Source organism: Perognathus longimembris, chromosome 17 (assembly GCF_023159225.1).
Source record: "Perognathus longimembris pacificus isolate PPM17 chromosome 17, ASM2315922v1, whole genome shotgun sequence".
Taxonomy (NCBI): domain Eukaryota; kingdom Metazoa; phylum Chordata; class Mammalia; order Rodentia; family Heteromyidae; genus Perognathus; species Perognathus longimembris.
The window spans coordinates 44,136,060-44,163,566 of record NC_063177.1 but is presented as its reverse complement, the minus strand read 5'-3'; the positions used below and the strand labels follow the sequence as shown (position 1 = coordinate 44,163,566).

General features: G+C 50.3%; 2 protein-coding genes across 13 annotated transcripts in view; one reads left to right on the top strand and one right to left on the bottom strand.

The window, feature by feature from the left end:
* Window positions 1–27,088, top strand: LOC125366542 (transmembrane ascorbate-dependent reductase CYB561). 3 transcript variants are annotated; one of them, XM_048367319.1, is made up of 8 exons: window positions 4,501–5,037; window positions 7,262–7,479; window positions 8,495–8,593; window positions 8,846–8,949; window positions 9,373–9,530; window positions 9,744–9,981; window positions 10,709–10,710; window positions 27,077–27,088. In XM_048367319.1, the coding sequence occupies exons 1-6, from the start codon at window positions 5,012–5,014 to the stop codon at window positions 9,934–9,936; spliced, it is 798 nt and encodes a 265-aa protein (XP_048223276.1). In that variant the 5' UTR covers window positions 4,501–5,011; the 3' UTR covers window positions 9,937–9,981; window positions 10,709–10,710; window positions 27,077–27,088. The 3 variants fall into 3 exon arrangements, with proteins under 3 accessions (XP_048223278.1, XP_048223276.1, XP_048223275.1); XM_048367321.1 differs by lacking the exons at window positions 4,501–5,037; window positions 27,077–27,088 and adding an exon at window positions 1–44 and having other exon boundaries at window positions 9,744–11,437; XM_048367318.1 differs by lacking the exon at window positions 27,077–27,088 and having other exon boundaries at window positions 9,744–11,437.
* Window positions 14,398–27,507, bottom strand: part of Tanc2 (tetratricopeptide repeat, ankyrin repeat and coiled-coil containing 2) — a 251,669-nt gene continuing 238,559 nt past the window's right edge. For all 10 annotated transcript variants that reach the window (XM_048367307.1, XM_048367308.1, XM_048367309.1 and 7 more), the window contains 3 exons: window positions 26,479–26,625; window positions 23,532–23,632; window positions 14,398–21,966 (listed from right to left, as the gene is read on the bottom strand). In XM_048367307.1, the coding sequence (XP_048223264.1) occupies window positions 20,007–21,966; window positions 23,532–23,632; window positions 26,479–26,625 (2,208 nt within the window). In that variant the 3' untranslated portion in view covers window positions 14,398–20,006. The remainder of the gene's footprint in view (window positions 21,967–23,531; window positions 23,633–26,478; window positions 26,626–27,507) is intronic.

Below are 27,507 nucleotides of genomic sequence, written 5' to 3'. Positions count from 1 at the left end.
GGGACGGGCGCAGGCCGGCTGGGGGCGCCGCGCGGCGGGACGAGGTAGGCGCTGGGGGAGCCGGAGGGAAGCGGGGCTCGAACCCGCGAGGAGCTGGCGCGGGCGGGCGCGCAGGTGCGCGGGGTCCGGCGGGGCAGCGGCCAGGTGAACCCCGGCTGCGGGGAGCCGGGCCTGGGCGCGCGCGCGCACCTGCTTCCGTTCCCGGGCGGGCCCGGCTCTCCCCCCGCTCACCGGACCCCGGCGCGGAGCTGCTTTCTCCATCCCCGGGGGGGGGGGGAGTCCCCCATCTCCGAGGGATCCCCAACTCCCGAGGGGGGTGCCCCCCATGCCCGAGGGCCCCGCGTGGCCCCCCGAGAGCCCGCAGCCTGCTTGCCCCTCTCCCCGCGGCTGAAGTGAGAACGCACACTTGCTGGGGACCCCGGGTTTCACCGAGGTCCTCTGGGGTGACGCGGACCTGGACCAGCCTTTGCCGCCCCGGGCCCCCACTCGTGTCCCGCCCCCCCCCCCGGCTGGGTCCTGCGTGGAAATAAATGTGCGGCGGCTGGAGGGGTCCCCTCGGGTCCCCGCCCTGGCTTCGTGGGGGGGGGGGCGGGGAGCTGAGCGGTGGGTCCAGCAGGGGCGGACCTGGGTGGAGGTGGGGGGGTGGGGGGGGTCTGCCGCCGCCCTGGGCGCGAGGATGGTGGCCGGGCCGCCCCTGCCCGCCGGCCTCCCGTTCTCTTCAGCGCACCTTGGCCACGACTGTGGTTCTTTGCAGGGTTTTCTAGGACTCAGGAGCGGGTCTTTGATTCTGAGATTCATAAAATGAAGCCCCATCCTAGGTCCTCCCCTTCGCTTCCTTTTCAAAGTAGATGCAAACCCCAAACCAAGCTTTGCCGCCCCCTCCGAGGACTTCCATTTCTCCTCCCCCTCCTCCACCCGCCCCCCATCCCCAGGTTAGATGGAGGCAGGAAAATGAAGCTGACCCCAGCCCCGCCCCTTTGGGGGAGGAGCTCCTGGGTCCGGATGTGCCACCGCGCCCGCCCCGGCCCGGCCACCTCCTCCTGGCAGGCTCAGCCCGGGCTCCTCCTGACTTGGGATGGTTCCCTTGGCACTGGAGAAGCGCCCCAATGGCAGACCAACCATCTTCAAGCCCCAGCTGCCGTGGGATAACGCGCCCTATTGTCTAATGGGTTCAGCAATGTTTTGTGACGGTCAAATGTCAGTACATTAAAGGCAGATCATTCTGCTTGTTTCCCTGTTCTGGGGGTGTCTGTTGTGTGTGTGTGTGGGGGCGGGGGAGGCGGGACTGAGGGTGGGCAAAAGGGGTGTGTGGATTAATTAGAGGGCTTAGTACAGTCAGCTGCATGTGGCTCTTGCTGGCTCCAAAACTCACATGTCAACAAATTGGGGGGGCCAGATTTAGTTTTCATTAGGCTGCTAATTGGTTGATGCCTACTGTGTGGCAGGCACTGGACCAAGCCTGTATGCAGATTCCCCCACTTAGTCTCTCTCCAGTCTAGTAAGCGAGGTCTCAGTGTCCCACCTTCCCCCAGCCAGAAGAGGCCCTGGCTTGCTTGGGAGCACGTGGTCATCAACAGTGGAGCCCACTTGGAAATCACAACTTCCTCACCCATTGTGAAAGGCTGCCTTGTGCCTTTCACAGGCCCTAGGGACTTCAGCCTTTACAGATGCCTTCCTTTACAAACGACATAATTGAGATGATATTTTACCGCTTGATTCATACGAAGATAAATTATTCAGGCTAACAGATTATCCAGATTCACAACTAAAACATTTTCTTTGACCCTAAAAGTTTATCTTCAGATGTTAACAGACATGAAAATCTTTTCATTTTAACAGTTGGGAGACCTGGCAGAGAGCCCTGCCCTCCCTATGCCCGGTGCTGACTGGAATAGCCTGCTTTCTACCCGAGGTACTTCAGATGTGGGGTGGGAAGAGCTTGCCCTGTCCAACAGCTCAGCCCTCAGTTTCCCTTTTCTCATCAGGTTCTGGGACAGCTGGGATATTTCCATCCTTCAAGGAAAGATCCAGATCCTGCTCTCGTCACAGTCTTTTTCTAACTCAATTAAGACCCTCTGCAATCAGCCCGACGAAGCCAGGCTTCTCGGTGGCCAGCCTTCCCCACTCTACCCTCTGCTGCCCGGGGCTCTGCAATGTCCAGTGTCTGGTCCTCACTAATGAGATTAAGCCTGGTTGCCTTTTAATAAAACACAGCGGGCCTGGGGAGTGAGCTCGCTGCTCAGTGCAGGTTAGCCCCTGGGGGCAGCTATGTCTCAGGTTGATTGTATTAAGTTGGGTGTCTATCTGCATGTTTGATGGCCATAGCTGAAAGTTCCAGAAGCTGTCAGTTATCTGTCAGCCCTCCCCCCCCCCCAGTCTTATTCTGAAAGAGGCTGGCAAGTAGTGTAAAGGGACCTGTGCAAGCCCCCTGGGATTGCAAGACTGCTTTGAGCCAGGCATGGTGATGCACTTGAGAGGAAGAGGAGGGAAGATTTCAGGTTCAAGGCCAGCCTGGGCTGTAACTTGACATCCTGTCTCACAACAAACCCCCAAACACAAAAAATCCACACAAAAAAATGACGTTGCAACCCACTAAGACCAGGGACAAGGCAGGAACAGACACCAGACTGTGGAATTGAGGTTTGGGGCCCCAGGTGCCTGAAATCTTCCATCTGCCTCAGGTCCTCTGGGTCCATTTTACTAAGTATTTATTGAGGGTGGACAGGGGTGTACGTGCAGAAAGTGAGGTCACAACATCCTTGAAGTCGCAAGCACCAATCATGTGGTGTAGTCTTACTAAGTGATAAACAACTTCTTTATCTTAAGAAGCAGGTGTAAGCAGTAAATAAGTTACAATTTGCATAGACCTGTGTCTATCCCCACGTTCCCAGGAAGTTTGGTTTGGAATTAGCCTGCACCTAGGATAGAAATCTGAATTCCCGTCAGGCCAGGACTGATCGACCTTTTCAGGAATCTCTTGTTGGGAGGAGGCCTTCCATCCTCCCAGTCCTTTTGGGTCTCAGAGCTTGGCTTTTGGGGAAAGGAAAAGAAAAAAGAAAGGAAGAAAAAAGGAAGAGGAGGAGGGGGAAGAAGAGGAGATTGTTGGAGCCCATGGTTCTTCTATGAGAATGGAGGCAAAGAACGGCCTGTGGAGGCACCCTGTTAAGAAGGGGTGATTCTGCCGGGACTGGGATAGAAGACCACGACTCTGGCTCCGGCTCACTGGGGAGCAAATCTCATCTGGTTTCAAGGCTTGGAAATATGCGTGGACAGGCCAGGTTTTGCTAGAGCTACTCATCTATGTCCAGTCCCTCCTTGGGTGCCCTGAGTTGTCCATTGTGTTGGACTGAACTGAACTGGACTGCAAGGGGATGTCCCTGTCACGCAAGGACTCTTTCCATCCACCTGTTTGTTTTGAGTTAGGATTTTGCTATGTGGTGCAGGTTAGCCTTAAAGTTGAGATCCTCCTACTTCAGCCTCCTGAGGCTGGGGTTACAAGGGTGCACCATCATGCCCAGCACTATTTTGTCTTTTTTAAAAATCTGGACTTTGCACACTTAGAACTTGCTGACTGTGGGCCTAGGCTTCCCCAAAGCAGATGGTCTTACTTGGCACGGGTGGTTTTGCTGCCACCCCACTTGCCAAGATCTGGTGGCCTCATCTTCCTGTCAGAAGGCTTCCATAGTTCCAAAGGTCCTCCTTTGTGTCTGGCTTCCTCTCAAGCTGCTCACCTGCTTCCTTGGGCTCTGTGGCCTGGGAGAGCTGCCCTAGCCCCATGAAACTCCTGTCCATTGTTTCCTAGGAGAGCAGCAAGACAGCACCCATGCTTGATGTCATGGTGGTAGGGGGGGAAAGAGGGAGCAGGAGGCTGGCAAGAGATGGGGAAGGGCACCGGGGGCCTTGGGGGCAGTAAGAGCTGCCAGAGCCTGGATTGGCTTCAGGATTTGGAAAGTGTGACAGTATCATCCTAGCCACAGAATTGCCAGGCGGAGACCTAGACCAGAGGGGCAGCCTTTACAAAAGGAGAGGCCCCTTTTAGGTATAGTGGGAAGGGGCGGAAGAAAACAGACTACAACACATACTGTACCAGTTCTCAGGTGTCTCCTCTGTATGACACCTAGTAGGAACACCTAGCTCTGACACAGAGTAGGAGTTCACACAAGCAGTTGAAGGTCACCTGTGGCTCACCTGTAATCCTAGCTATGGAGGCTGTGCTCTGAGGATCTCAGTGGGAAGCCAGTTCCAGCAGGAAAGTCCAGGAGAATCTCATCTCCAGTTAACCACCCAAAAGCTGGAAGTGGCGCTATGGCTCAAGTGGTAGAGTGCTATCCTTGAGCAAAACAAAAAAGCTCAGGAACAGTGCTCAGGCCCTGAGTTCAAGCCCCAGGATGGCTCAAGAAAACAAAACTATTGTTTTGTATTGAGTGGCACAGATATTTGCTGGCTGAAACTTAGGGTGCGGGGTAACACTCTTTCCTGTTGGGCTCACAGTATCCTCAGGGGAAGAGCTCATGGCTCTTGGGTCCCCACCCACACACAGCTTGTTCTGTGTCACCCCAGTTTGGTGGGTAGGTGCAAGCAGCACTTGGGCAGCGGACATCCCAGGAGCTCAGGACGGAATGTTCTACGTTAGGGCACAGGTCATCTGTCACCCTGGAGGAGAGCCTCGCTTGGGTTTCTGCCTGCTAATGGTGAGATTAACTGGCACAGGCAGGGCAGGCTATGGCTCTCCCATACCCCCGGATCTGCACTTTGTATTTGACTTGTGTTAAGAAGTTGTGGCAGGCAGCCTGCCTCAGGCAATGTTCCTTCTGTTCTTCCCGATGGGGCTAATCCGATTCCCCACTCCCAGCTCTCTGGAGATGAATCTAATAAGGGAGCCGTGACCAGGGGAAGAGGCAGGGGGGACCAGCAGGACGGCCTTCTCCTCTGTCTTCCCTGAGAGAGTCAGGCGAGGCATTAGCTCCCCAAGGATTCCCGGGGAACAACCAGTCCCCTCCTGGTCTCCGAGATGTGGGCAGGACAGAACCCAAGAGGGTAAGGAGGCACGGGGAGCCCCGGGGAACAGAGGAGGGGCTGGGGACAAGGCGGTGAGCAGGATGGCCACCCCGAGCCCGGAGTGTACCAGCAGGGTGTGCGCCCGCAGCCCGGGGCAGGTGGCTGGGTTGGAGGGAGGGAGGCCTCGCAGGCCAGGTTGTGGTGTTGGTGCCTGGAGCCCAGAGCTTCCACTCCCCTCCCGCAGGAGGAAACGGAGTGGGGATCTTGTTCCAGGTGACATTTTAGGCAGGAAGCAGGTGACAGGACTGCCAGGCAGCCTGGAGAGGGAGACGCCTTGGGCCCTGGTACAGTGAAGGTGGCAGAGGCCCCAGGAGACCCTGAGCTTGGAGGCTCACAGAGGGGCCTGGAGGGGGGCGGCCGCCGCTGGGGAGGGGGAGGAGAGGCGGTTGATGGGAGAGGAGTTTGGCCTTGGTTGCGTTTCAAGGTCCGCAGGTGTCCAGGTGGAGAGGGGAGCATGGTGGGACATTAGAAGTGGGGCTGGGTTTGGAGGAAGGGCAGAAGTGGAGGAGATTTTGCAATCATGTGCTGCCACAGATAGCAAGTGACCAGAGTTCTACAAATAGGGGTTCATGGTTGGCCAGGGCTTTGGAAACAGCATTTCCGTTCCCTGTGGGAGTATGGACTCTGTGTTTCTGGAAGGTGGTTTGAGAGAACCCATAACACTCTGAGAAAGAACCTAGCCCTGCCATGGACAAATATGCAAGGATGACCACTTGGTGTGGTGACCTAGTGAGAGCCTGAGAATGGCCCTCGGCCCTGGCAGCAGGCTTGGCTTGGTGAGGAGGCGGCTGGCGGTACAGCCCATCGCGTGCGGTTACTGGACCCGTGAGGAAGATGCGTGCTCTCTCTCTCTCTCTCTCTCTCTCTCTCTCTCTCTCTCTCTCTCTCTCTCCCTCCCTCCCTCCCTCCTTCCCTCCTTCCCTCCCTCCCTCTGTGCTGGTCCTGGGGCTTGAACTCAGGGCCTGGGCACTGTCCTTGAGATTTCTTGCTCAAAGTGACTGCCCTATCACTTGAGCCACAGCTCTCCTTCTGGCTTTTTGGTGGTTAATTGGTGATAAGAGTCTCATGGACTTTCCTGCCCAGGTTGGCTTTGAACCATGATCCTCAGACCTCAGCCTACTGAGTAGGATTACAGGCGTGAGCCACTGGCACTGGGCTTCCTTTCTTTTGAGTGGTGTCAGAGGAGGCAGAGAATTGGGGTGTGGAGGTGGAACCCCAGTGTCAGGAGGAGATGCGTACTTTGCCTGGCCCTTGTGAGGCTGGTGTAGAAGGGGGCTCTGTGGCTCTGTTGGCCACCGCCCCTTGCCCGCGGGCGCCCACAGCTGTGTGGCAGCTGTAATGGCAGTGGGCCAGGTTCTTTCGCAGAGTTCTGACAGATTCTCTCAAACCATCTTCCAGAAACACAGTCACCTGCCCACAGTGGGTCCCAACGTTGTTTCCAAAGCAAACCCCGTAGTGCAGAATGGGGCTGTGTCCTGAGCTGCAGGCCAGGCCTGCCCCGGGGCCTTGCTTGGGGATCTAAGCCTGGCAGCCACAACCCCTCTGAATAAGCAGCCTGTGTGCTTCTGCCCTCCTCCAGGGCGCGGCCGAGGGGATGGATGAGAAGCCGGGACTCCCGCGTGAGGCCTGGCCTCCCACCTCACCTGGGTGAGGAGAGCAGCTCCTCCACCGGCCTTAGGTCTGCAACTGGGCAGCCAGGAAGGGAAGGAGATCTGGGGCTCCCTTGCCCCCAGGGGTTGGGTCCACTTTCTCTACAGGATAGCCAGCTGTGGGGTGCCAAGGCTGGCTCAGGAGGAGGTGGGGGACTTGGAGTTGAGAAGTGAGGGAGGGGAAGGAAGGGACGGCGACCCTGGATCACCTCAGCTGTATTTTCCATCCATCTGGGAACAGTACCTTCAAGGAATTTGCCCACGGCCACGTCTCATCCTTTACCTCTCAGCCTAACCCGAGAACCCTGCGGCCTCATGAAACACAACACAGCTCAGCATGGCGCCCCTGCTCACACCCAAACCGGGGGTGTTTTCCCTGGCCCCTCCTTGCACATAGAACCCAGATGAGACTCCATCTGGGTGGGAAGACAGGCGTGGCCTCCTGCGGAGCCGGGGTGGGAGTGCCAGCCAGCACCGGGGCAGAGGAGGTGTGTAGAGGTGGGTGAATTTTCTAGAAGTTCTGGCAGCTCCTCTGAGCTTTGTTTTTCCCGCAGCGGCAGCCTCAGCATGGAGGGCAGCGCCAGCCCTGCGCCCACCCCTGGGGCGCTGCCGTACTACGTGGCCTTCTCCCAGCTGCTGGGCCTGACCGTGGTGGCCGTGACGGGCGCCTGGCTGGGGCTGTACCGAGGGGGCATTGCCTGGGAAAGCGCGCTGCAGTTCAACGTGCACCCCCTCTGCATGGTCATCGGCATGGTCTTCCTGCAGGGTGACGGTGAGTCTCCATGGGAGAGGAGGCGGCTGTCACTTTGAGCTCTCTGCCAGTTAGACAAACCAAAGATTCTAGAAGAGAAAGAGGGAAGCTGGGACAGAGCCTGGGGAGGGAGTTTCAAACCTTGGCCCTAAGATTAATGGGAGACAGCTCCCCTCCAATTGGCCAGCACTTTCCCTTACTGCTTTTGCAAGGGGCACCGTGTGTGTGTGTGTGTGTGTGCATGCGTGTGCACATGACAGACAGACAGGTAGACACACACACACTCCTTCTAGAGCAGTTCTAGAGCAGACAGCCAGGGCTGGGCTGTGCGTTAGGCTAATGAATGGGAGAAGAAGCAGGAGTGTGTGCCTATGTAGATTGCTGCACTTGAACTTGGCTGAGCTAGAGCTCCTCTCCCTGGGATGGGAGCCAGGCATGTTTACTTTGCACCCTGCTAGCCAGCCAGGGACCTAGGGACCTGGATCTCTTCTTAGAGGAGGGCCTGGCGGCAGCCACCAAAAACAACAGATCCAAAAAGGCATCCCTAAGGGCCCTGGCCCTGCCCCCCTCGCAGTGGGGATTAGGTGAGGATGGCAGGCCCAGTATAGGAACCTGGAGCCTGCTTGCCGAAGGCAGTGACCCTCAGGTCAGACTTCAGCACTGGCCTCTCTAAGGTGATGTCAGTGCATGACTAACCCCCAATGCCCCAGTGAATGAATTCACAGGACACCTGGCAAGAAGGTGGGGTGGAGGCAGGGTGTTGCTGGGCCTGTGGGTGGGGACCGAGGGCAGAGCTCTGCCTTGCTGCCTCTTGTGTGGTAGAGCGCAGGGCCTAGCCTTCCATCAGGCCTCTGAATGTGCACGATGTGTGTGGGGGCATGATGCGCACGATGAGGCTGGGGGTAGTGCCCAGGGCCCCGCAGAACCCTGTGTTCCCCAGTTCAAACCCAAGGTGGCCTTGCATTTAACTCGGCCTCCACGCTGCTTGGCCAGCACCGCCGTGGCACTCACTTCCGCTCTCTCTCCTTCCCATAAGCCCTGCTGGTTCACCGCGTCTTCAGAAAAGAAGCCAAACGCACAACCAAGATCCTGCACGGGCTGCTGCATGCCTTTGCATTGGTCATTGCCCTGGTGGGTAAGTTCCTGGCACAGCCTTCCCTTGTGCCACCTGCTGCTCGGGCTTGGGCACGGTCTCAGATGGAACACTGTGCCCTCTCCAGAGCTGTGCGCTCCCCGCCCCCCTCCCCTGGGCACCCCAGGCAAGGACACTGGGTACTGGCTGAGAAGGGCTGAGCCCGGAAGTTCCAGCCAGGTGGCTTCCCTTGGGTCATCCCACGCTTTCCCACATCCCACCCCTGTCCTCACGAGGCCCCTGTTTCCGGTCCAGGCTTGGTGGCCGTGTTCGACTATCACAAGAAGAAGGGTTATGCAGACCTGTACAGCCTGCACAGCTGGTGTGGGCTCCTGGTCTTTGTCCTTTACTTTGTCCAGGTGAGACTCCCCAGCGCCCCGGGACCCTGGCCACCAGGGATGCAGGCGGTGGGGGAGGGGAAGATGGGGCCCATTTTCCGGGGTGCATACCCCAAGATGAAGAGTTGGTTAGTTCAACTGGAGCTGCCTTCAGAGGCCAACATGGGTGCAAAACTGGGCTTTTACGGTTCAGGCTACGCGGGGCCCTTTCTCCCTTCCTGCCCACCTGGCCTGTTTACTCTCAAGCTCAGCTCACACAGGAGGGTGAACTTTTGCCATAGGTCTAAGATCTCAAAGGCAAAAGCTTCTAGTATGGGGGTTGGGATGCTTTCCCTGTAAGCGTTTCATGTCCATCCCCCACCAGGGCTTAGGAAGGGAGAACCAGGTGGGGAGGCAGGGCCCCCCGGGGCAGGCCGGTGGCCAGCACCTCTCCTTTCCTTCCAGTGGCTCGTGGGCTTCAGCTTCTTCTTGTTCCCCGGGGCTTCATTTTCTCTCCGGAGCAGCTACCGCCCTCAACACATCTTCTTCGGCGCCACCATCTTCCTCCTGTCTGTGGGCACAGCCCTGCTCGGCCTGAAGGAGGCGCTGCTGTTTAAACTGGGGTGAGCATCCCGGAGCAGCCAGTGCAGGCCTGCGGCCTCTGCTGCACTGGATCTTTGTCGTCAGCTTTTTGTGACAGGGCAGTGATGGCTTTTCCATCTGGGACGGGATGCAGGGCAAACCCGGTGTGTCTTTAACACCGGGGATCAGGATGGATGGCACTTGTCCTGATGAGGACTCCTGGGGTGGCTCCTCCCCTCCGCCTTCCCCTGCAGGTCCAAGTACAGCACATTTGAGCCTGAGGGCATCCTGGCCAATGTGCTGGGCCTGCTGCTGGTCTGCTTCGCTGTGGTTGTGGTCTACATCTTGGCTCAAGCCAACTGGAAGCGGCCTCTCCAGGCTGAAGAGCAAGCTCTCTCCATGGACTTCAAGACGCTGACCGAGGGAGACAGCCCCAGCTCCCAGTGACAAGGTCCTCCTGCACAGGGGCCCTCAGCAGGGGCGGCTCTTCCGGCTCCCGGGCGGAGGATGGGCAGCCTGGCCAGGGAGTGTGGTTTGTCTTGGCTAGACTCTGGGTTAGGGTTGGCTTCTCTCTTTTCCCTCCTCCCTTGCAGCTATAGCTGTTTCATCACCGGGACTCCTGTGGAGGCCTGCCGGAGGCCCGCACCCCTGCTGCTCCTTCAAATACAGAAGGCTTTGGGGCTCAGGTGGTGGCAGATCCTGAGAAATGCTGGAGAGTGGCTCTGCCCTCTCTCCTGCTGCAGATGCCCCGGGCGAGGCCAGGCTGGGAAGAGCAATGGCCACGGCTTTGGCAGTGGAGCAAGTGAGACTATGTGCAAAGTATGTTAGCATTCAGAGCAAGGCTCCCGAGGAGAAGGGAGGGACTGGTCCAGGGAATCACTGTGGTGTGTCCCAGCCTGGCTGCCATCTTGAGTCTGCTATTACCTAACTCGTGAGCTGAGGGCTGGCTTTGGGGGGGGGGGGAGGGAGGGAATAGATATACATGGCCCGGGAGACACCTGTCCTGGCCCATGAGGGCAGCCCGCTTTGGAGGCATTAGCCTCCCAGCTGCCTGTCCCAGGATTCCCCTCTGCAGGGCCCGGGCTTAGCCCTGGTTTCCACTCAGGCCAGCTCAGGCAGGGTCCGGGAGGCCAAGGGCACACACAACTCCTAGGTTTTTAAGTAATGAGCAAGGCTTCTGCTCTGGAGGCTGAGCCCCTCCTCCCTCCCCTGGGCCCAGTTGTGCAGGATGTAAGGACCCGTGCGGAATGAGACGAGGCACGTGGTGTCTGCACGTCAGTACAGCCCCTAATGTGTTATGTTGTTAGCTGAGTCACTGTTTGGCTTTAGGCTAGAAATAACGTGATTAGAGCATTGTTCTTGTGCTTTCCTGGCTTTGGCAAATATTCTGTTTTCTGACTTTGAGTACAATTTTCTTTGGCTACTGACAACTTGGGACAGATAATGGTTTACCTAAAAGAAAAAATGAGTACAATTTCTGAAACTGATTCCTATTTTGAAGGTTGCCTTTTACCTACGTAAAGGCTGCCGTTGAGAAAGAGTGGCCATCTGTCTGTCAGATTTGTAATGGTGGGCCTCCTCCATCTCCCCTCCACTCTCGGGATGATACTTCACTCCCAGAATCAACTGTATACCTGGCAAGGAGGGAGGGGGGTGTTATCAACCCTGTGATCACTGGCACTCACAAATGCATTCAAATATTTACACGTGGGAAACTCGCTCTTAGACAAACTACCAAAGTACAATGGTGTATCTCCCTTGCCAGGTTCTATAGAGAACAGGAACCGTGCATTTGTAATGAGTCTGTAAACTGGTCTGTGTGCCAAAGTATATGTTGGATGACTCAGGACCAAAGATGGCCTCAACAGATGTGTGTGGTTTCATTGTTTGCCTGTGGCCAGTCTCCTGATGTGCAACAGATGAATCAATAAATGTCTACAGCAGACTGCCTGCCAACTTCATTGACTAGAGCAACGGAAGGAGTCAGAGCTCCAGCAGGCAAATATGTCAAGCTGGTTCTACTGGGGTGGAGAGAAACTGTTCTCGGGCTGGGGCTGGAAGGTCACGTGACTATCAGCCGTGTTTTCCCCAGCGTGGGTCTGACATGGGCCTATGGTGGTCCAGTGTTGTCCCCGCGGAGAGGACTCATCCTCATGTCAGACAATTTTTTTTTTCAAAGAGAATAGTTAGGATGGTGGTACTGCCTGCGCCTGATAAGGGCTTAAAGCCGGCATGATCCCCAAGGTATAACATTCATTCATTTTCTTTTCCTATTTTTGTGCTTGCACTGAGGTTTGAACTCAGCACTTGCACTCTTGCTTGGCCTTTATTCTCAAGGCTGGTACTCTGCCATTTGAGCCACACTCCTACTTCTGACTTTTCACCAGCTAAGTGAAGACAAGGGACTTGGGGACTTTCCTGCCTGGGCTGGCTTCAAACCATGATCATCAGATCTTAGCCTCCTGAGTAGCTAGGACTACAAGTGTGAGCCGCCAGTGGCTGGCCAGACCCCTATCTTAAAATAACACTTCTGGGAGTGTACCTCAGTGCTAGTGAGCTTACCTAGCACAGTACAGGGCCTTCAGTTTGATCCCCACCATGGTAATAACCCCCAAATCTCCCAAATGACCCAACAACAAAACAAAAACAAAAACTAACACCTTCCTGGGGAGCTCACTATTCAAAGGGCCCTTACAGAAGACTCTCTTGTAAGTTGTTCCTTAACATCTGTCCAACCTTATCCTCTATAAGCTGGTTTCTAAGGAGCTGGTAGAAAAGCGAGACCCTAGAGGTCTTTCTGTAGTCTTTCTTTGAACCAAGGCTTCCTCATACCTTCGTTTGCTTAAAAGTATTCAAAGCAGATGGCTTGGCACATGTCACACAATGCTCGGTCAGGCACTGGGCTAGTCAGAGTGTGAAGGCAGAGGGAACGATGAAAGAAGATGGCTTGCCTTCATGCCCCCAACACTGGTTTAGGCCGATCCTTTCCCAGATGCTTGCAGGAAGTCCTGGCTCATGCACAGACCCACGCACTGAGCCACAGCCAGCTAGAGTTCATACAAGGCCTCTGTTAGAGAAGAAAGCAATCAGGAACTTCTGAAAGCTCTCTCGAAGTCTGCTTGCTTCATACTATGCGTGGCCTTGTATTTGGGTTCAGGGAAAATTCTTGTTTCACCTTTAGCCTTTCTTCTAATGCCCCAGGAATCCCTTAAAAGCTGTGGTTTTACCCACCACTTATTCCCTTTCGATTTTTTTCCCCCTAGTACTCCGGTTTGAACTCTGAGCCTCACAATTACTACTATGTGAGTTATGGCTCCAACCCTATTTTTTTTTCTGGTTATTTTGGAGATGAAGTGTAGCAACTTTTCTGGTTTGGCTGGCCTTAAGCCATGATCCTCCAGCTCTCAGCTTCCCGAGTAGCTAGGATTACAGGTGTGCGCAACCACTGCACAGCTCCCTTTTGATTTTTAATGAAGTGGAATAGTCGTTAGACCAAGCAGGTGGTTCCTTTCTCTCCTCTTTCCTCAAAGGCTACTCTGGCATCCAAGTGGGAATGATTGTGCCTGCCCTGGAGATTTCCTGCTTCCTCCGGCTTTGGTTGCTTGGGAAAGTGGATATAGTTACCGAGGAAAAATGTCGTTTAGCATAATCTGATGTCTAGAGGAAGCTGTCTCCTTCCTTGCTTGTATCTAAAGTAGACAAAGAGGTTTCAGTTAGGCAGGAAAGGCTCCAGGCCTCACTGTGGGTGATTCTTTCTCTTGTTTTCTTTCTCTCTATTCACAACTCAGCTACCTATCTTGCTTTCTATATGGCAAGAGTTGAGTCTGGCCAGGTTTTGGAAGGTGTGAAGCCACCGGAAGATGTGAGCCTCTAGCTCAGCCCAGTTTCGGCCTTTGGATGTGTGGTGTGGGCCACCCCCACCGCATCCTCAGGCTCTTACCCCAACAACCTGGCTGGCAGCTCACTGCAAGCATGGGACTTGGGAAGGTGGCTGGGCTGGGGTACAGCTTTGGCTGTGAACAATGAAGCAAGAGCACTCAGGCGTGTACCTATAGTCCCAGCTTACTTATTAAGGCTAAGGTGGGAGGATGGGGAAGATGGCTTGAGCCTGGAGTTCAGGGCCAGTGTGGAGTAGGGTCCACAGACTTGCCAGACTTGGGGCTTGAATTCAGGGCCTGGGCAGTCCCTGAGCTTTTGTGCCCAGGCTAATGCTCTACCATTTGAGCCACAGCTCTACTTCCAGCTTTTTGGTGGCTGATTGGAGATAAGAATCACAGGCCTTGGGCTGGGATTATGGCCTAGTGGTAAAGTGCTCGCCTTTTATACATGAAGCCCTGGGTTTGAATCCTCAGCACCACATATATAGAAAAAGCTGGAAGTGGCGCTGTGGCTCAAGTGGTAGAACACTATCCTTGAGCAAAAATAAGCCAGGGACAGTGCTCAGGCCTTGAGTTCAAGATCGAGGACTGGCAAAAAACAAAACCAAACCACCAACAACAAAATAATCACAGACCTTCTTGCTCAGGCTGGTTTGGAATTGCGACCCTGAGAGTCTTATTCAGGCTGGTTTGGAATCTCGAGTCCTGAGGAGCTAGGACTACAGGTGTGAGCCACCAGTACCTAAGCCTTATTATTATTATTAAAAAAAAAACTAGACATGCAGAACGGCTTTGCCAAGACCTAGAGCAGTCATCGTGCCCATAGTTCGCTCCTGTGAGTGAAATGCTCAATGGCTTGGCTTGGTGAAGAGATGCAGGGACCTGTAACACTAGGCCAGCCCAAATCACTAGAAATTTGGCCAAAGTTTTCCTCAGCGGTGGCGTCCTCACCTCGGTGAGGGTGAGCTCAGAAGTCATCTCCCTGGACGGAGGAGTGAAAGGAGAAAAGCAGCACAGCACCAGGTTTTTCCAAGTGTTAACCATTTATAAATAAGTACATTTGCTTTCGTACATACAGTTCATTGTACAGATGACGCTCTGTATACATGGGGCAGGAAAATGCATTCATTTGAACTTTTCACATCTATCTCACACAGCTCACATGTACAGACAAGAAAACTGCTCAAGCAAGTACAGCAAAGGAAAGTGTCTTCCTTATGCACGGGGCTCGAGGGCGCCGCTGGGTGTGGGTATCCCCACTGCACGAGTTCACAACTGTGTGGTGTTCAATATATCAGGATAGAGAACAAACATGCATTGGATAATATACTGTACAGAGAAAGTCTTTTACATCTGAGTTATAGAAAACCTAAAGGAAAACTAAGTGCATTAAAGCTTTTTCCAGCAAGTGTCTTGAAAGGACAGCAAAGAGGAAGAATCAAAATCATATTAGTACAAATCACTCTTTAATTGTAGACTGTACATGTCTGTACTAATTAAAATCATCTTGGATTTGGAGGAGACAGAACAGAGACACAGATACCATACTCGATGGAAAGGAGGCCATGCCCGAGAGGGCACCTGCCCTGAGCCTGACAAGAACCGGCCCCACTCAGCAGGAATCCGCCAAAGGTCAAAAGCAACACAAAAACCAGGACAGGAAGTGTAACTTACAGGAGTTCCCAAATAACCTGTGAAGGAAGCAGAGATCTAGAGCCAGCATCTCTAACTTAAAAAAAAAAATTTTTTTTTTCTCCAGCAAATTGGTACACAGTAAGGCAGGTACATTCAAGTACTGAATTTTCCAGAATTAACTCTCTGTCTGGTCCTGGGTGACCTAAAGGGTATGAGTTGAGTCCTCACCAGATTTTTCTGGTTAGTGATTAGCAAATGAAAAATTCAGCCATCAAGTGCTACAAAAACAAGCAGCTAGGTCACTTCCTTTCCACAGGGTAGGTCTGTCTGAGAAAAACAAAACCCCTGGAGAACCACGCTGGCCTGCATATCCATGCTTCCAGCTGCAACCTGACCGGCCAGCCAATGTAGGGATCACAGAGTCAGCGGGAAGAAATGAGATAGGGTAAGGAAACATGAAAGTAACACTTGATTTTTGGTGTCCAATTATGCGTTCATTTGGTACTGACTTTCAAAGCTCTGACTGTGACCATCGCGTGGCCACAAGCATCTCAGGGTGGCTCAGCTGCTGTGAGGCATTGGACACCGAAATGAAGGTCACCAACACTTCAGCCCTTGAGTGGTCTGTATTACAAAAGGAGTGGATGAAGACCCAGTGATTATTCAAGTAGCTCTGCACAGTGGCTCACCAGCCCCATTGTGCTTGTGTCCAGGCCCCCAGCCAGCCACCTTTCCTTGGGAGCAGCCAGAGCCGAGTTCAAGGCATTGCATGGTGAAGGTTTCCATGACGTGTCTTTGTAGGTAGCTCTTACCCCTAAGCCCTTTGTTCATTGTTAGTCATGGCAGATGGTCGGTCTGGAATTCCTAGAGGAAAAGGAGAGGCCGCACCTCCCAGCAAGTGCGCAGGGCGGCAGGGCCCTCCGCGTGGTGCTTCGAAGGCCGGCTTCTTGAGAAGTGGGCAGCCCGAGGACAGACAGGCAGGGTGGATGAGGCTGGGCACTGGGAGCCTCAACAGGAGATGGGCACGGGGCTGGCGCATCCTGCTTCCTGGGGGAGCCTGTTCCGTTTTTGTGGCAAAGATTCAGTGAACTGGTTTTATCCAAGGCATTTCTGCAGTAAAAAAATAACTATCTTTGAAACAAACCACTCGACTATGACTTTCAGAGTTATAAAAGTTGGACGCCGAGAAGAACTGAAAGGGGGAAGCTCATGGGGGAAGAAAAGGGTCCTCCACATACCCACCCATCCACCAGAGCAAGGGAGTTTTACTCAGCCTTCTCCCAGCCTCTGCCTGGCTGCAGGAAGCACTCAGAGTCTGTCTTGCTACAACTGGCAGGGTTGCTGGAAGACTCCCTCCAGGCCTTAGGCCCCTTCTTCCTAAACCTCACAGTCTATACGCCTGCCTGCTGCCCCTCCAGAGGGGACAGAGCCTTTCTTTGCTACCAGACAAGCATGGTGCAGAGCCACAGTGACACCTAGCGGTAAGTATGGTAAAGCACAAGTGACGTCCACATATCCCACTTATATGACTAAAATCTAAGGAAAAATACTTATGGATATTAAATTAGATACTGGTTTTAATTTTTCTATTGGGTACATCTCTGGAATATAAAAATACCAATATTTAGAGGGGGTTCATAAACTACTATACAATATAAGGATGGAGAACACCTTTGTCTAAGCTGTTCTGTTTACAATAATTTAGGAAAAGTGTTTAAGAATAATCCAGGCTTAACTAAAATCAGCCAACTGGTATATCTGGACGACTTGGGACACTGTACACAATTTTAATTAGTGGAATTTTCCTGAGCCATCAAGTTTAAGTTAAACACATCTAAAAAGGGGTACATGGGAGAGGAATGAGAAGGGTTTGTGCTCTATTAACTTGGGATTTTAATAGCGCACGTCTACAACCCGGACAGATACAACAGCAGATACAAAATGGTCTCCATTTTGTCCATGCCAAATTCTCATGTTATACAGGCTTTCCCTTTACTTTGTAAATAAACATTAATTTTTAATTGTTAATTGTGTGCCTTACTGATCCAGTAAATAAAGTAACCATGTCTCAGGAGTCCCTAAGAAAATTGCTGGAAAAGCACTTTAAAATCACTGCAAATATTTTTTAAGTTTTAAAAATTCTTAGTCTTTTTGATGCTTATATACAAGTTATTTCTTGTGCTATAAGTGTACCCACTGCTTGATTTCTTTCTTTTCCTCGAAAATACACTAAGAGACAAGAGCGATTCTGCTAATTTCTAATGAAGACACTACTCACACTTAAATATCCAGTATTTATCAGTTACAAATTCAAACAGTAAAGTGCACCCATTTTTAGACATGATGTGATGGAAACCCACTAGTGCAAGAATTCTGGGAAACGGAACACATGTTTTGGCGAGAAACCTGTAAGCTGAAGTTTATCACCAGTTTCCATTTCCGGATGATGTGAGTTGGGTGAGCAGAACTTGCCAGTTTCATTTGAAAAATTTTCCTCCCACCCAAAGCCAGACATTGATTCGGCAGATGCCTGTTGCTAGGGGAGGGGTGTCTCTAAAATACAGTACTAAGATCGTCCTATGGCAGTGAAGTAGCAAAACAGGGCACAGGCAGTCGGCTCTCAAAAGCAGACTCTGGTCTCCTGTCCCAGGAAGCTCCTGCTGGAGTTTTCTAGTCAAGAACACTGGCGCCCAGTAGTGATATTCACTCTCTCATGATGGCTAAAAGGAACCACATTTGACTGCTGACATTTTAGGTGTTTTGTGCAGTGGGGTGAAGACAATAAATCTCATTTTTCCTGGAAAACCCAAAGAGAGACCCTGTGGAGGAGTGCTATCGGTGGCATCAAGGGAAGACCACACGACCTGCCTGCACCCCCTGCAGAGGTGAGCAAGGTGGAGTGTGTGACGCCCGGGACAAGGAGGGACCCTTGTCTAGTAGACGCAAGTTCTTTAGAATATAGCAGTGCCTCACTGGGAGATGGTTTGAATGGGATAAGATACTGAGAGACCAACAGGGCTGGGGCCTTGGGAAGAAGGGGAGCTGAGAAACCTCAAGTGGGTTCTCAGCTCTACAGGTTAATACTACAGCTAACCTATCATCTTGCTGATGTGGGAGATGAAAAGACATGACACAGAGGGATGCATGGATGGATGGATGGATGGGTAGGTCGAGGCCACTGATGTCCACAAGGGTCTTGGAGTAGGAGGCAATCCTTTCACATCAGAGAGCGCAAAGTGTCTGGTTCAGATGAGTCCTGGCCTGCTCTAGGCTTGGGGGCCCATCTACTTGGTAGAATCTAAATTCATAAAGAAACCTTTCTGATCTCAGCTTTGCTCCTTTCAGAGAACATGGAAAGGTCTAGTTAAGAGCTGGATTTTATTCAAGGAACTGCTCTTTCAGTAGCCCTTTATTTACAAGAGCAGAATGATTCCTAAGAACAGACTAATGTTCCTTTGTTTAGTTTTAGCTGTCTGTTGGCTTCAGTTGCTTAGTTTTAAGAGCTGATGGGCAGTTAGTGCCAGGAACGTGCTAAGGCTTTGGTTTCCCTGTTTTTGCTCTCCATCTCTTAGTGGCCTCAGCCTCTCAAAGGTTAGGTTAACAAACAACTGTAAGACCCAGGTGTGTAGACAGTGATGGGAGGAGACCTATTGTCTGTCTTGTGCCCGTACCCCTGGGCTAGAAAACAGCAGAAAAGGGTCTGTCAGCATCCCTGAACACTTTGCTGTTTCTCATTTTCAAACATCACCCCAGTGCTCCTACAACAGGACACAACTCATTTGAGAGTAGACAATGAAACTCTAGGTATAGGTAGAGAATTATGTAACAGCTGGCATGGAAGGGAATGGCCCTGGATGGAAACCCTGGAGAATCAATCTTATAGTCCCAAGAGAATCCAGACAGCTTCCTGAAGAACAACTTTCTTCACAGCTGGGGTAGATAAAAGAGGGCCAGCAGAACAGAGCTGGGTTCCTGCAAACATGCCACTAACAGGGTTATTGCACCAGCAGCCATTGGAACAGTTTGTTTAGAAGAATCTGGTACTCAGTGATGTTTCTTCATCTAAAAAGTAGACTTTTTCAAGTCAGGTTCTATAGCCTTTCACTGAGATCCAGAAAGCTTTTTTTTTTTTTCTGCCTTGCTATGTATTGATTCCCTTCTCTACCCCTAGAAAATCAGTAACTTTTAGGGGTTAGCTGTTAAAAACATGCAGAAAAATTCTTGGTGAATTGTTTTAAAATACCCAGAGTTCTCACTGACTTTACTTGGATGATGAACATTCCTAAAGGGCTGGTTGTTTCCTAAATGTTCTTTAAATACCTCTTGGAAAATCAATGGAGTGACATTTTGAATAGCTATATTGGGGTTTTCTTTCAATTGAACAGATTTAGTTCTTCTTTGTCTTCTCTCCCTCTCTCTCCTAGATCCTTTTGCCCATTGAAGGCCAGCAGCAATGCAAGGAAGACTGGGCCTGATGACTGCGGGGAGCTTGCAGTGAGCGGGAGGAGGCCATGACCCAGGAATGCACTGGGGTTGGCTATCTGGTAACACTGGATAAGAATGCAAAGGCAAAGGGGCATCACACTCTTTCTAAAGTCCCTAGGAGAAAACGAACAAGAACATCTTACTTTTTAGAAAAGGAAAAAAGACATTTACACAACAAGAACATCAGTGAAAGCGATTGTCTCCTGGAAAAAGCTGACCAGTGTGTCTGATCTCCCTGGGTTAAAGCACACGGCACAAAAATCTCCTCGTTGGCATTGGAAGAGAGGGTGGGAGAGAGCATGTGGCTAGGGCACAGACCAGAGAAACTGAAGTCCTGGCTCATCGAGGCCAGCTTCCCAGTCGGCTGCATGCAAAGGATTTCAGCATGTGGGCTGCCACCTCTGAACACCACACAGAAACTACATGAGAAATTAAGCCAGAGAACTACCTCAAATGTGGAAACCAAGCCTGAAAATGTGTGCAGTGAAAACATACGGGTCTCACTCCAACAAATGTCTTTTAAACATTAGACTCCACAAATGGTCTCTTTGGTTTGATAGGCGATGTCTGCCCTTGTCGAGAGTCCCGGGACAATTGCCTGTACAGATTGTCCTGGTATGCCTGAGCCACAGGTAGGGTCCGAGCCACCTTCACATCAGGATAAGAGGAGGCCTGGCTGACTCTCTCCAAGAGGTCTCCACGGGACCCATTAGCCAGCATCCCATGTGGACTGTAATAATCGTCCTCCAGCAAATGGCCATTTTGTGCATTGTTGGTTTTGTTATAAAAGGCAATGTTGCTGATGGATGACGGTGGACTGAAGGACTCGGGTTGAGGCAGGTTGCCTGGAGATGTGGGACTGAGAACGGTATCAACTGATGACACTGCCCAGGTCCGGTTCTGCTGGTGAAGGTGGGGGTATTGTTGAGTCCGGGCTGTTTTATCTATGATCCCCATGAATGGTGTGGTCCTGGATCGAGTGGGCTCACTGGGGTAACCTCCCTGAGTGGGAGACACTGGCGACAGCTCGTCACATGACCTATCATATGCAGGCTTCAGTGGGATCTCCATTTGTTGAATTGAGGAAGAAGGCCGGAAAGTAGGAGTCAGGTTGGAGGTGGAGATGCTATTGCTAGATGGAGAAAAGCGAAGGCCCACACTCTGGGAGTGCAGCAATGGCCTGGGTGTTGGGGGGTGGGGCTTGATTTCACTAGGGTTGACACTTATAGGTCTTCTGATTAAATGAGACACGTCAGGGGAACCTAGTTGGCTGGAGGAGCGCTCCAGATCTAGTTTTGAGTGACAGACTGGGTAATAGGATGCAGACTGGCTTCGCCCAATCTGTGGTGTCTGGCTGTATCGCATGCCACCTCGATATGCAGAGGAAGGTCGCTGTGGAAGGTCTTCTTTGGTCAACCCTCCATGCTGACAGATGGCACCTGCACTCAGGCTGGCCTGGACATGCTGCACAGGTCTCCCATCCCCTACAATTCCCCCTATTGACCCTTGATAAACCAACCGGCTCTGACTTACTCCCATATCTCCTTGTGAAGACTGGTATTTACTGGCCATTGAATGGGCTACTTGGCCGTAGGCCCCTGTGGGGATGACAGTGCTTGAATGAACTGCTGAGCTGGGCTGATTACTTCTCACAATCTGGGCCTTGGCAGGCTGCAGCCTGAGCCCTTGCTGGGGAACTGCTACAGGAAGCTGAGGCATCTGGTAGGGCCGCTGGGCCATTTTGGATAATGGAGATTTCGGTCTGCCAGGGAGCTGACTAACATTTGTTTCTTGCTGATAGCGCACGGGTGAACCTGACTGGGATCTATAGACACTCATGCTCTCAGCTGGAGGGCTGGCCCGGTACTGAGGGCCTCTCCGGAGAGGGGAAGGGGGAGGGCTTGGGTATTCTTTGCTCTGCCCTCCCACAGGAGGGGGGCTGAAACGGTAAGATCCACCCTGATGAGCTGGGGAAGTATGTGGTGGACTAGGCCTGTAGTGAGAATTCTGGTGAGTTGGAGAAAGAGCAGGCGAGGTGGACTGATATCCTTGTCTAGTAGGGGAACCTACGGAACTATTGGACCGGAAGTCAAAAACCTGATGAGAGCCAAGAGGTGAACTAGAGATATAGGCTGAATCCCGATGTGCTGGAGAGGAGGGTGGGCTCTGGATTATTGGTAGCCCCTGACTGGGTCGAGCCTCTGTCTGGAGGCCAATGGAAACATTCTCAGCATCCTGTTCCAGGTACTCCTCCTCAAATATGTCTTGGACAGAGTATATATCTTCATGCTGTGGTTCGGGCTCTGTCTCTTCTGGTAACTCCTCCTGAGGCTGCTGCGATGGCGGCGGCGGCTGCTGTTGCTGCTGCTGCATCTGTCTGCACTCCTCCTCTACTCTTATCAGGAGTCTCTGGATCTCACGGTTGTTTGGACACAGCTTGATGGCCTCGTTCAGATCCTCTAAAGCTGCTGCAAACTGTCTGCTCAACAAAATGCAAACACATGAACTGGAGTTATTCAGAATCAATAGAAATCACCAAGAGCTAAAAACATGGCCACTATTTCAGAGGACTGTGGTGGCATCTGTGGGAGTCTGGGGAGGTTTGGTTCAGTTTGATTTGTAAGAAAGCAAACAGCAGACTGTCATTCCAGAGCTCAGTATGATTTCCTAAGCCCTTTCAGCCTCCATCTTCCTTCTGGCCTCTCTGGAGTTTAAGTCCCCATTGTGTTAGTCCAGCCAGGCCCTTCGGGAAGATTCTCTGAGTGCCCAAATGCATACCAGGCAGTACAAGGGCTGTGTGGGGTTGTCATTTACAGCGTCACTGTCAAGTAGCTTAGGAATAATGTTTAATAGGAACAATAACATTTAAAAATCTTGCTGATCTAGCAGACATTTTCAAAAATATAATCTCAGCCTTTTGGCTATAAATGGCAGGCCTGTCTAACCTGGAGAAGAGCCTCGTCCTTCCTGTCCTTTCTACCCTGTAGCACTGTTGTATCTAATGACGCTTGGTCAAAGCCAGGCAGGTGTTTAGGCTTGCTGACTGGAAGACTCATGCTGAGCTGATATTCTAATTTGCAACTAAGGAAATGAACTGTCAAGGCATATCCCCATCCTCTTTGCTAATACTACCTGGAAAAGGGACAACTGGACTTGTGGGAAGGGAAAACTCCAGGGCAAAAGAGAACTTAGTAGTCAAGTTTTTGTAAAAATTTTGTTACTTTAGGTAGTTACAATGAATATATCACTTCCATGGTCATCACTAGCCTCAGTCTGTGTTTAATTTTCATGTCACAACCCCTCTAGTCCCAGCAGTGAACCCAAAGCAGGCCTTTCTCATTCAACATCTGGGAGAAGGTAGGGTGCTGGGCAGAATAAGTCATTGACCATGACAAGTTATCCAAAGAACAATGACAGAAGATTCTAGGTCTTTCTAGAAGCTTTCATGCCCAGTGACCCAACTACAAAAGATGGGCATATGGAGTGGTGTCTGGCTTCTCTTGGGTTCTTCAATACTGGTAGCAGGAATATGTGTGTGTGTGGGGGCGGGGGGTTAGGTGAGGAAGGTTGATGCCACCAGACTTGAGCAGAATTCCATATGGAGAGCTACATAATCCAGGGAGTTGTCAAAGGCCTGTAAGGAAAGAGAGGAGGTTGGGACACTCAGTGACCCATCCTGTTCTCTTTAAAAGGGCTGGTGGGACGTTTTGCTTAAGTGATCTCTTCTGCTATCTGCTTTGAGATTGAAAAGTAAGGCATGGCAGATTCTTCTTGAAACAAAATGCCATTCTCCACTTTACCTTTCTCCCCAAATAAGGTGCTCTTGGTTTCCAGAGCTCAGAAGATTTATTGATTTTGAGGTGAGTTCTGTGTTGCTACTGGAGCCACCCCCAAAGCCTGGCTCTAATAGTCTTCAAGTACAGACACATTTGAATATATATGCCCCAAGGTGACCTACATTGCCTTAGCCAAATTTTTAGAAAAGAGACCTCTTGCTTCTCACTCTTTCTTTCTCTCTCTCTCTCTCTCTCTCTCTTGCCTCACCTGCTGCTGCGTTTTGCCCTTGCTCTTGCATAGTAAGCTTCATAAGATTTCGGTTTCAGCTCCAGGGCCTTAGTAGCAAATTCCTCCGCCATTCCAAAATCCTGTCATTACAATAGGTGTGCAAATAAGTCATTGAAGAGATATGAAAAAATAGACAACTTGGAAATAAAACAAATTATATTTACATTTTTTACATTTATGGATAAAATACCTGGGATTCTGGACATAACATGGCTTTAACCATGTGATCTACAGACTGGAAATTTCCTGTTCCTTTGTGCTGTGTGGCCTTGAATCCATTTAATGGACTTTATCTGTCCAGAGTATTAAAAACAATTTGGCTTCTCCTTTGCAGCCATAATTCTCTTTAGCCCACAAGTCAAATGTCTAGTGTTGCTAGTCAATCTCCTGAAACTGACACCTGTGCTCTTCTTGCACATACATGTGTGAAACAAATACTGACACATCTTGTATAGATACTCTGCCTCCCCCCACTTTCTACTATGCCCTGTAGACCCTCCCAGAATCTAGGAGGAGGGGTCTGAGGAAAGGTAGATGACACATAGCCTTGGGTTCAGTTCTTTGGTTTGCTCAGAGTGTGCTGTGTATTTTGATATCCATAACTACTTTAGCAATGGGATTAAGCATAATAAAACATTTAAGTGTCATATATAGTTCCTGGCACAGCACAGGTACTCGATACATGGTACTGAGTAGCCTTTTCTGACCTGTTTATCCCCTTGGCTGGTTTCTCACTCAGTAAATATATAAAATAAAATAAAAATAAGAAAGGATCCTGGCTCTGACTGGATCTATGCTGTCACTGGAGGTCCTTGGAAGAACATAGTCTTGGAGCTATCCTCTTTTCCTCTAAGAACCTTCAGGAACAGATAGCAGTGGGGGACAATGCTAAGTGAGGAGAGTTGGTTTTTTTTTCCAGAGCTGAATACTGAATTCAGGGCCTTGCACTTGCTTATAATAAGTAAGTGCTCTTCAACTAAGCTAAATCCCAAACCCCAAGTCCATGTTTCCTTTTTTTAAAAAAAAATATTCCTTTAAAAACTAGGTAAAGGAGAAAGTATAAACAGTTTTGAGATTGTAGCCTCTGGTTATACTCTGGGTCCCTAGGGTAGAAAGCAAGGCTTCTAGGGAGAAAAAAGGCTCTGAAACACAGGTAAAAATTAAAAAAACAAAACAAAACCGGGGGGAGGAAGTGTTCTACTGAAGACAGACTTCAGGAGCTCAGCAGTATAGGTCCACGGATAGTAATTACTAGCTCTTTGAACAACAGTGACCTCAAGAGAAAATATGTAAGAAAATGGGCATTTTCTATCCCTGTTTCTTCTGTCTACCTAGTTTTGTAGTTTTGTTCATTTTTTTTCTCTTATGATACTAATTATTTCTGGGAATGAGATACTTTTATTCCCCCCCCCCCCCCGATGCTAGGACTTGAACCCAGAGTCTTAAACATGCTGGGTAAGCACTATATCACTGGGCTATATCCTCTGCCAAAGGGGACTTCTTTTTTCTTTTTGTGCCAGTCTTGGGGCTTGAACTCGGGGTCTGGGTGCTGTCTCTGAGTTTAATTTTCCTCAAGGCTGTTGCTCTACCACTTGAGCCACAGCTCCACTTCCATCTTTTTCTTTTTTTTTTTTTGGTGATTAATTAGAGATATGAGTCTCATGGATCTTTCTGCCTGGGCTGGCTTCATTCCACGATCCTCAGATCTCAGCCTCCTGAGAAGCTAGGATTACAGGTGTGAGCTACCAGTGCCCAGCAAAGAAGACTTTTAAAAAAGCAGAGTATTTGCTAGGGTAAAAAAGTCAGAGGGGTCTTGAAGATATTTCTGAGCTTTGCTTTGTTCTCAATCTGCTGGGCCACAGGAAGCCCTTGGCGCTGCTTCTCTGGCTTCACAGAGAAACATGATGCAAAAGAACCCCACTGCCTTACCAAGACATCTCCTCCTCTGCCATTTCCCTCAAAAGAAACCTCTTCCATGTTCCCAGTGCTCTCAGCACTGTGGAACACTATGCCTCTGCAAGCTGTAACTGTGTACTCTGAGACAGCCAAATCCATCCTAGGGCTCCTATCACTGTCAAGTTTTAGGACCTGGGTAGATGATATAAGGTCATGTACACTAATGATATTTCTGGATTTGATAGCAGATCCCTTGCCAACTGAGGCTGAAAGCTTGCTTCTGTTCAGCTGAGTTCCTGTTTGGCTTGGATGATTTTTATCTCCTCATTAACTGTTAGAGCTCAGGCTGGTAGATGTCAGTAATTCCTGACATGATCGTAGCAATTCCTAGTATCTTAAGAGAGGTTTCTTGGTTCAGGAGTATCTGTATGATAAAGGAGCTGTGACTGAGAGCATCTGAGGGATATCTGCAAGGCAGGCAAGAAGGACCAAGGACTAGGGAGACCAAAGAGGGCCAGGAAGAGTTCTAAGATTCTCAGAGCAAGAAGAGACATGGCATGCTGGAATACAAAGATATGGCAGTGAAAAGTTCAAGAACAGCCTCAGAAACTAAACCTTGAAGACCATGGTTCTGTGTCCTTTTCCAAACTCTTCCATAAATGACAAGAAAGGAGGGGAATGACTAAAATCTGTATCTAATTACAGCTGGAATTTTAGTGATTTCTGCCTTCACATTTTCCTAAAGACCAGAAAATTGACTTAGGGGGATAGGTTGATGATATTCCAATCTCTTTAAGTGGGGATTATAAAAATTCAGAATGGTACAAAGTATTCAGCTCTAACTTTTCTATAGCTTGACAGACAAATTGTATCTAGACTTGTCTTTGAATTGCCTATGTCAGTGTTCTGTGAAGGACAACCAAGTTCCATATGGGACAAAGAGGATTTCAGGGGCCTGGTACAGGTTACTGAGTGGCATACATTTTCAACTTCTGTGACTGCAGAAAGGAAGTGAATGAAAGGGACTTACATTCATTTTCCTGCGACATCGAGAGAGGTTGAGAAGGAGAGACACCTTTAGTTCCCGGAAGGTTTTCAAGTCCTCACCAAATCCTTCTCTAGGAAACTTCTTCAGAGCATATTGGTAGCGCTGGGCAGCTTCCTTTACTTTACCTTTCTAATGGGAGTACAAGATGGAAAAATACACAGTTGGTCTGCTGAGCAGCTGAATAAGCTTGGTCACTACTCCTTTCCTGCTCTCAGAGTTATTGCTAAAGCTAAACATTCCCTGCTCCTTTGCCGGCAGTCTCCTTGATGGTGAGAGTAGAAGGGAATAGTCTTTTCTATTGTAAACTTACCTTTTAGGAAAATAAAGGCCGAAGAGAATACTTAAGTCACGAACCAGAGAAGCAAAGTCTTATTCAATGGAAGGTCTATGGTACAGTTTCCCAATGGGATCACAAAGATGTAATCTTGCTCATTTCAAAGTTAATTTGTTCATAAGTTGCTCAACCCCTGCCCACCCCCAACCTTCTGGTTTGAAGCATTCCATAGTTATTGCTTCTACCTTTTTTCTAGCTTATCACCTTTGCTTTCTCATGGAGGATGTGGGAACTAAAACCATCCAGCTGTGGCTTCCCTAAACTTATGGAAGGAAATAACCACATATGGCCCTTGTTTGTGGAAAAGGCAACAGCATGTGGTAGGTAGCACTACAGAAGTGAAGCCTGGGATTTGTAATTTCACCTGACTTTGTAGGAGACATTTTCTAAGATGAAGAAAATTTATGACCTCTTCTAGTTAGTTAAACAAGCCTTAAACTTAAATTTTTAAAAAACATTTTGTATTTGAAAATCTGAGTCCTGAAAAATAAAAATACCAGGCATTATCACCCCCTCTTATCCACTATCCACTAGTCTATTCTTTCTGTATAACTGCATCTCCTCAGGTATCCCAAATCTTTTATTTTTCCTTTAACACTTTTTACTAAGAGATATCAGGAATCTTCCAAGGTAGATTTCTGGGCGAGAACAGTAATAGCTTATCCTGTTTTCTTTAG

Coding starts and splice junctions, on each gene's coding strand:
- LOC125366542 (XM_048367319.1), top strand. CDS start 5,012: ATGTGGGCAGGACAGAACCCAAGAGG. Junction 5,038..7,261: donor GCAGGACAGAACCCAAGAGG/GTAAGGAGGCAC, acceptor TTTTTCCCGCAG/CGGCAGCCTCAGCATGGAGG. Junction 8,594..8,845: donor ATTGGTCATTGCCCTGGTGG/GTAAGTTCCTGG, acceptor TTTCCGGTCCAG/GCTTGGTGGCCGTGTTCGAC.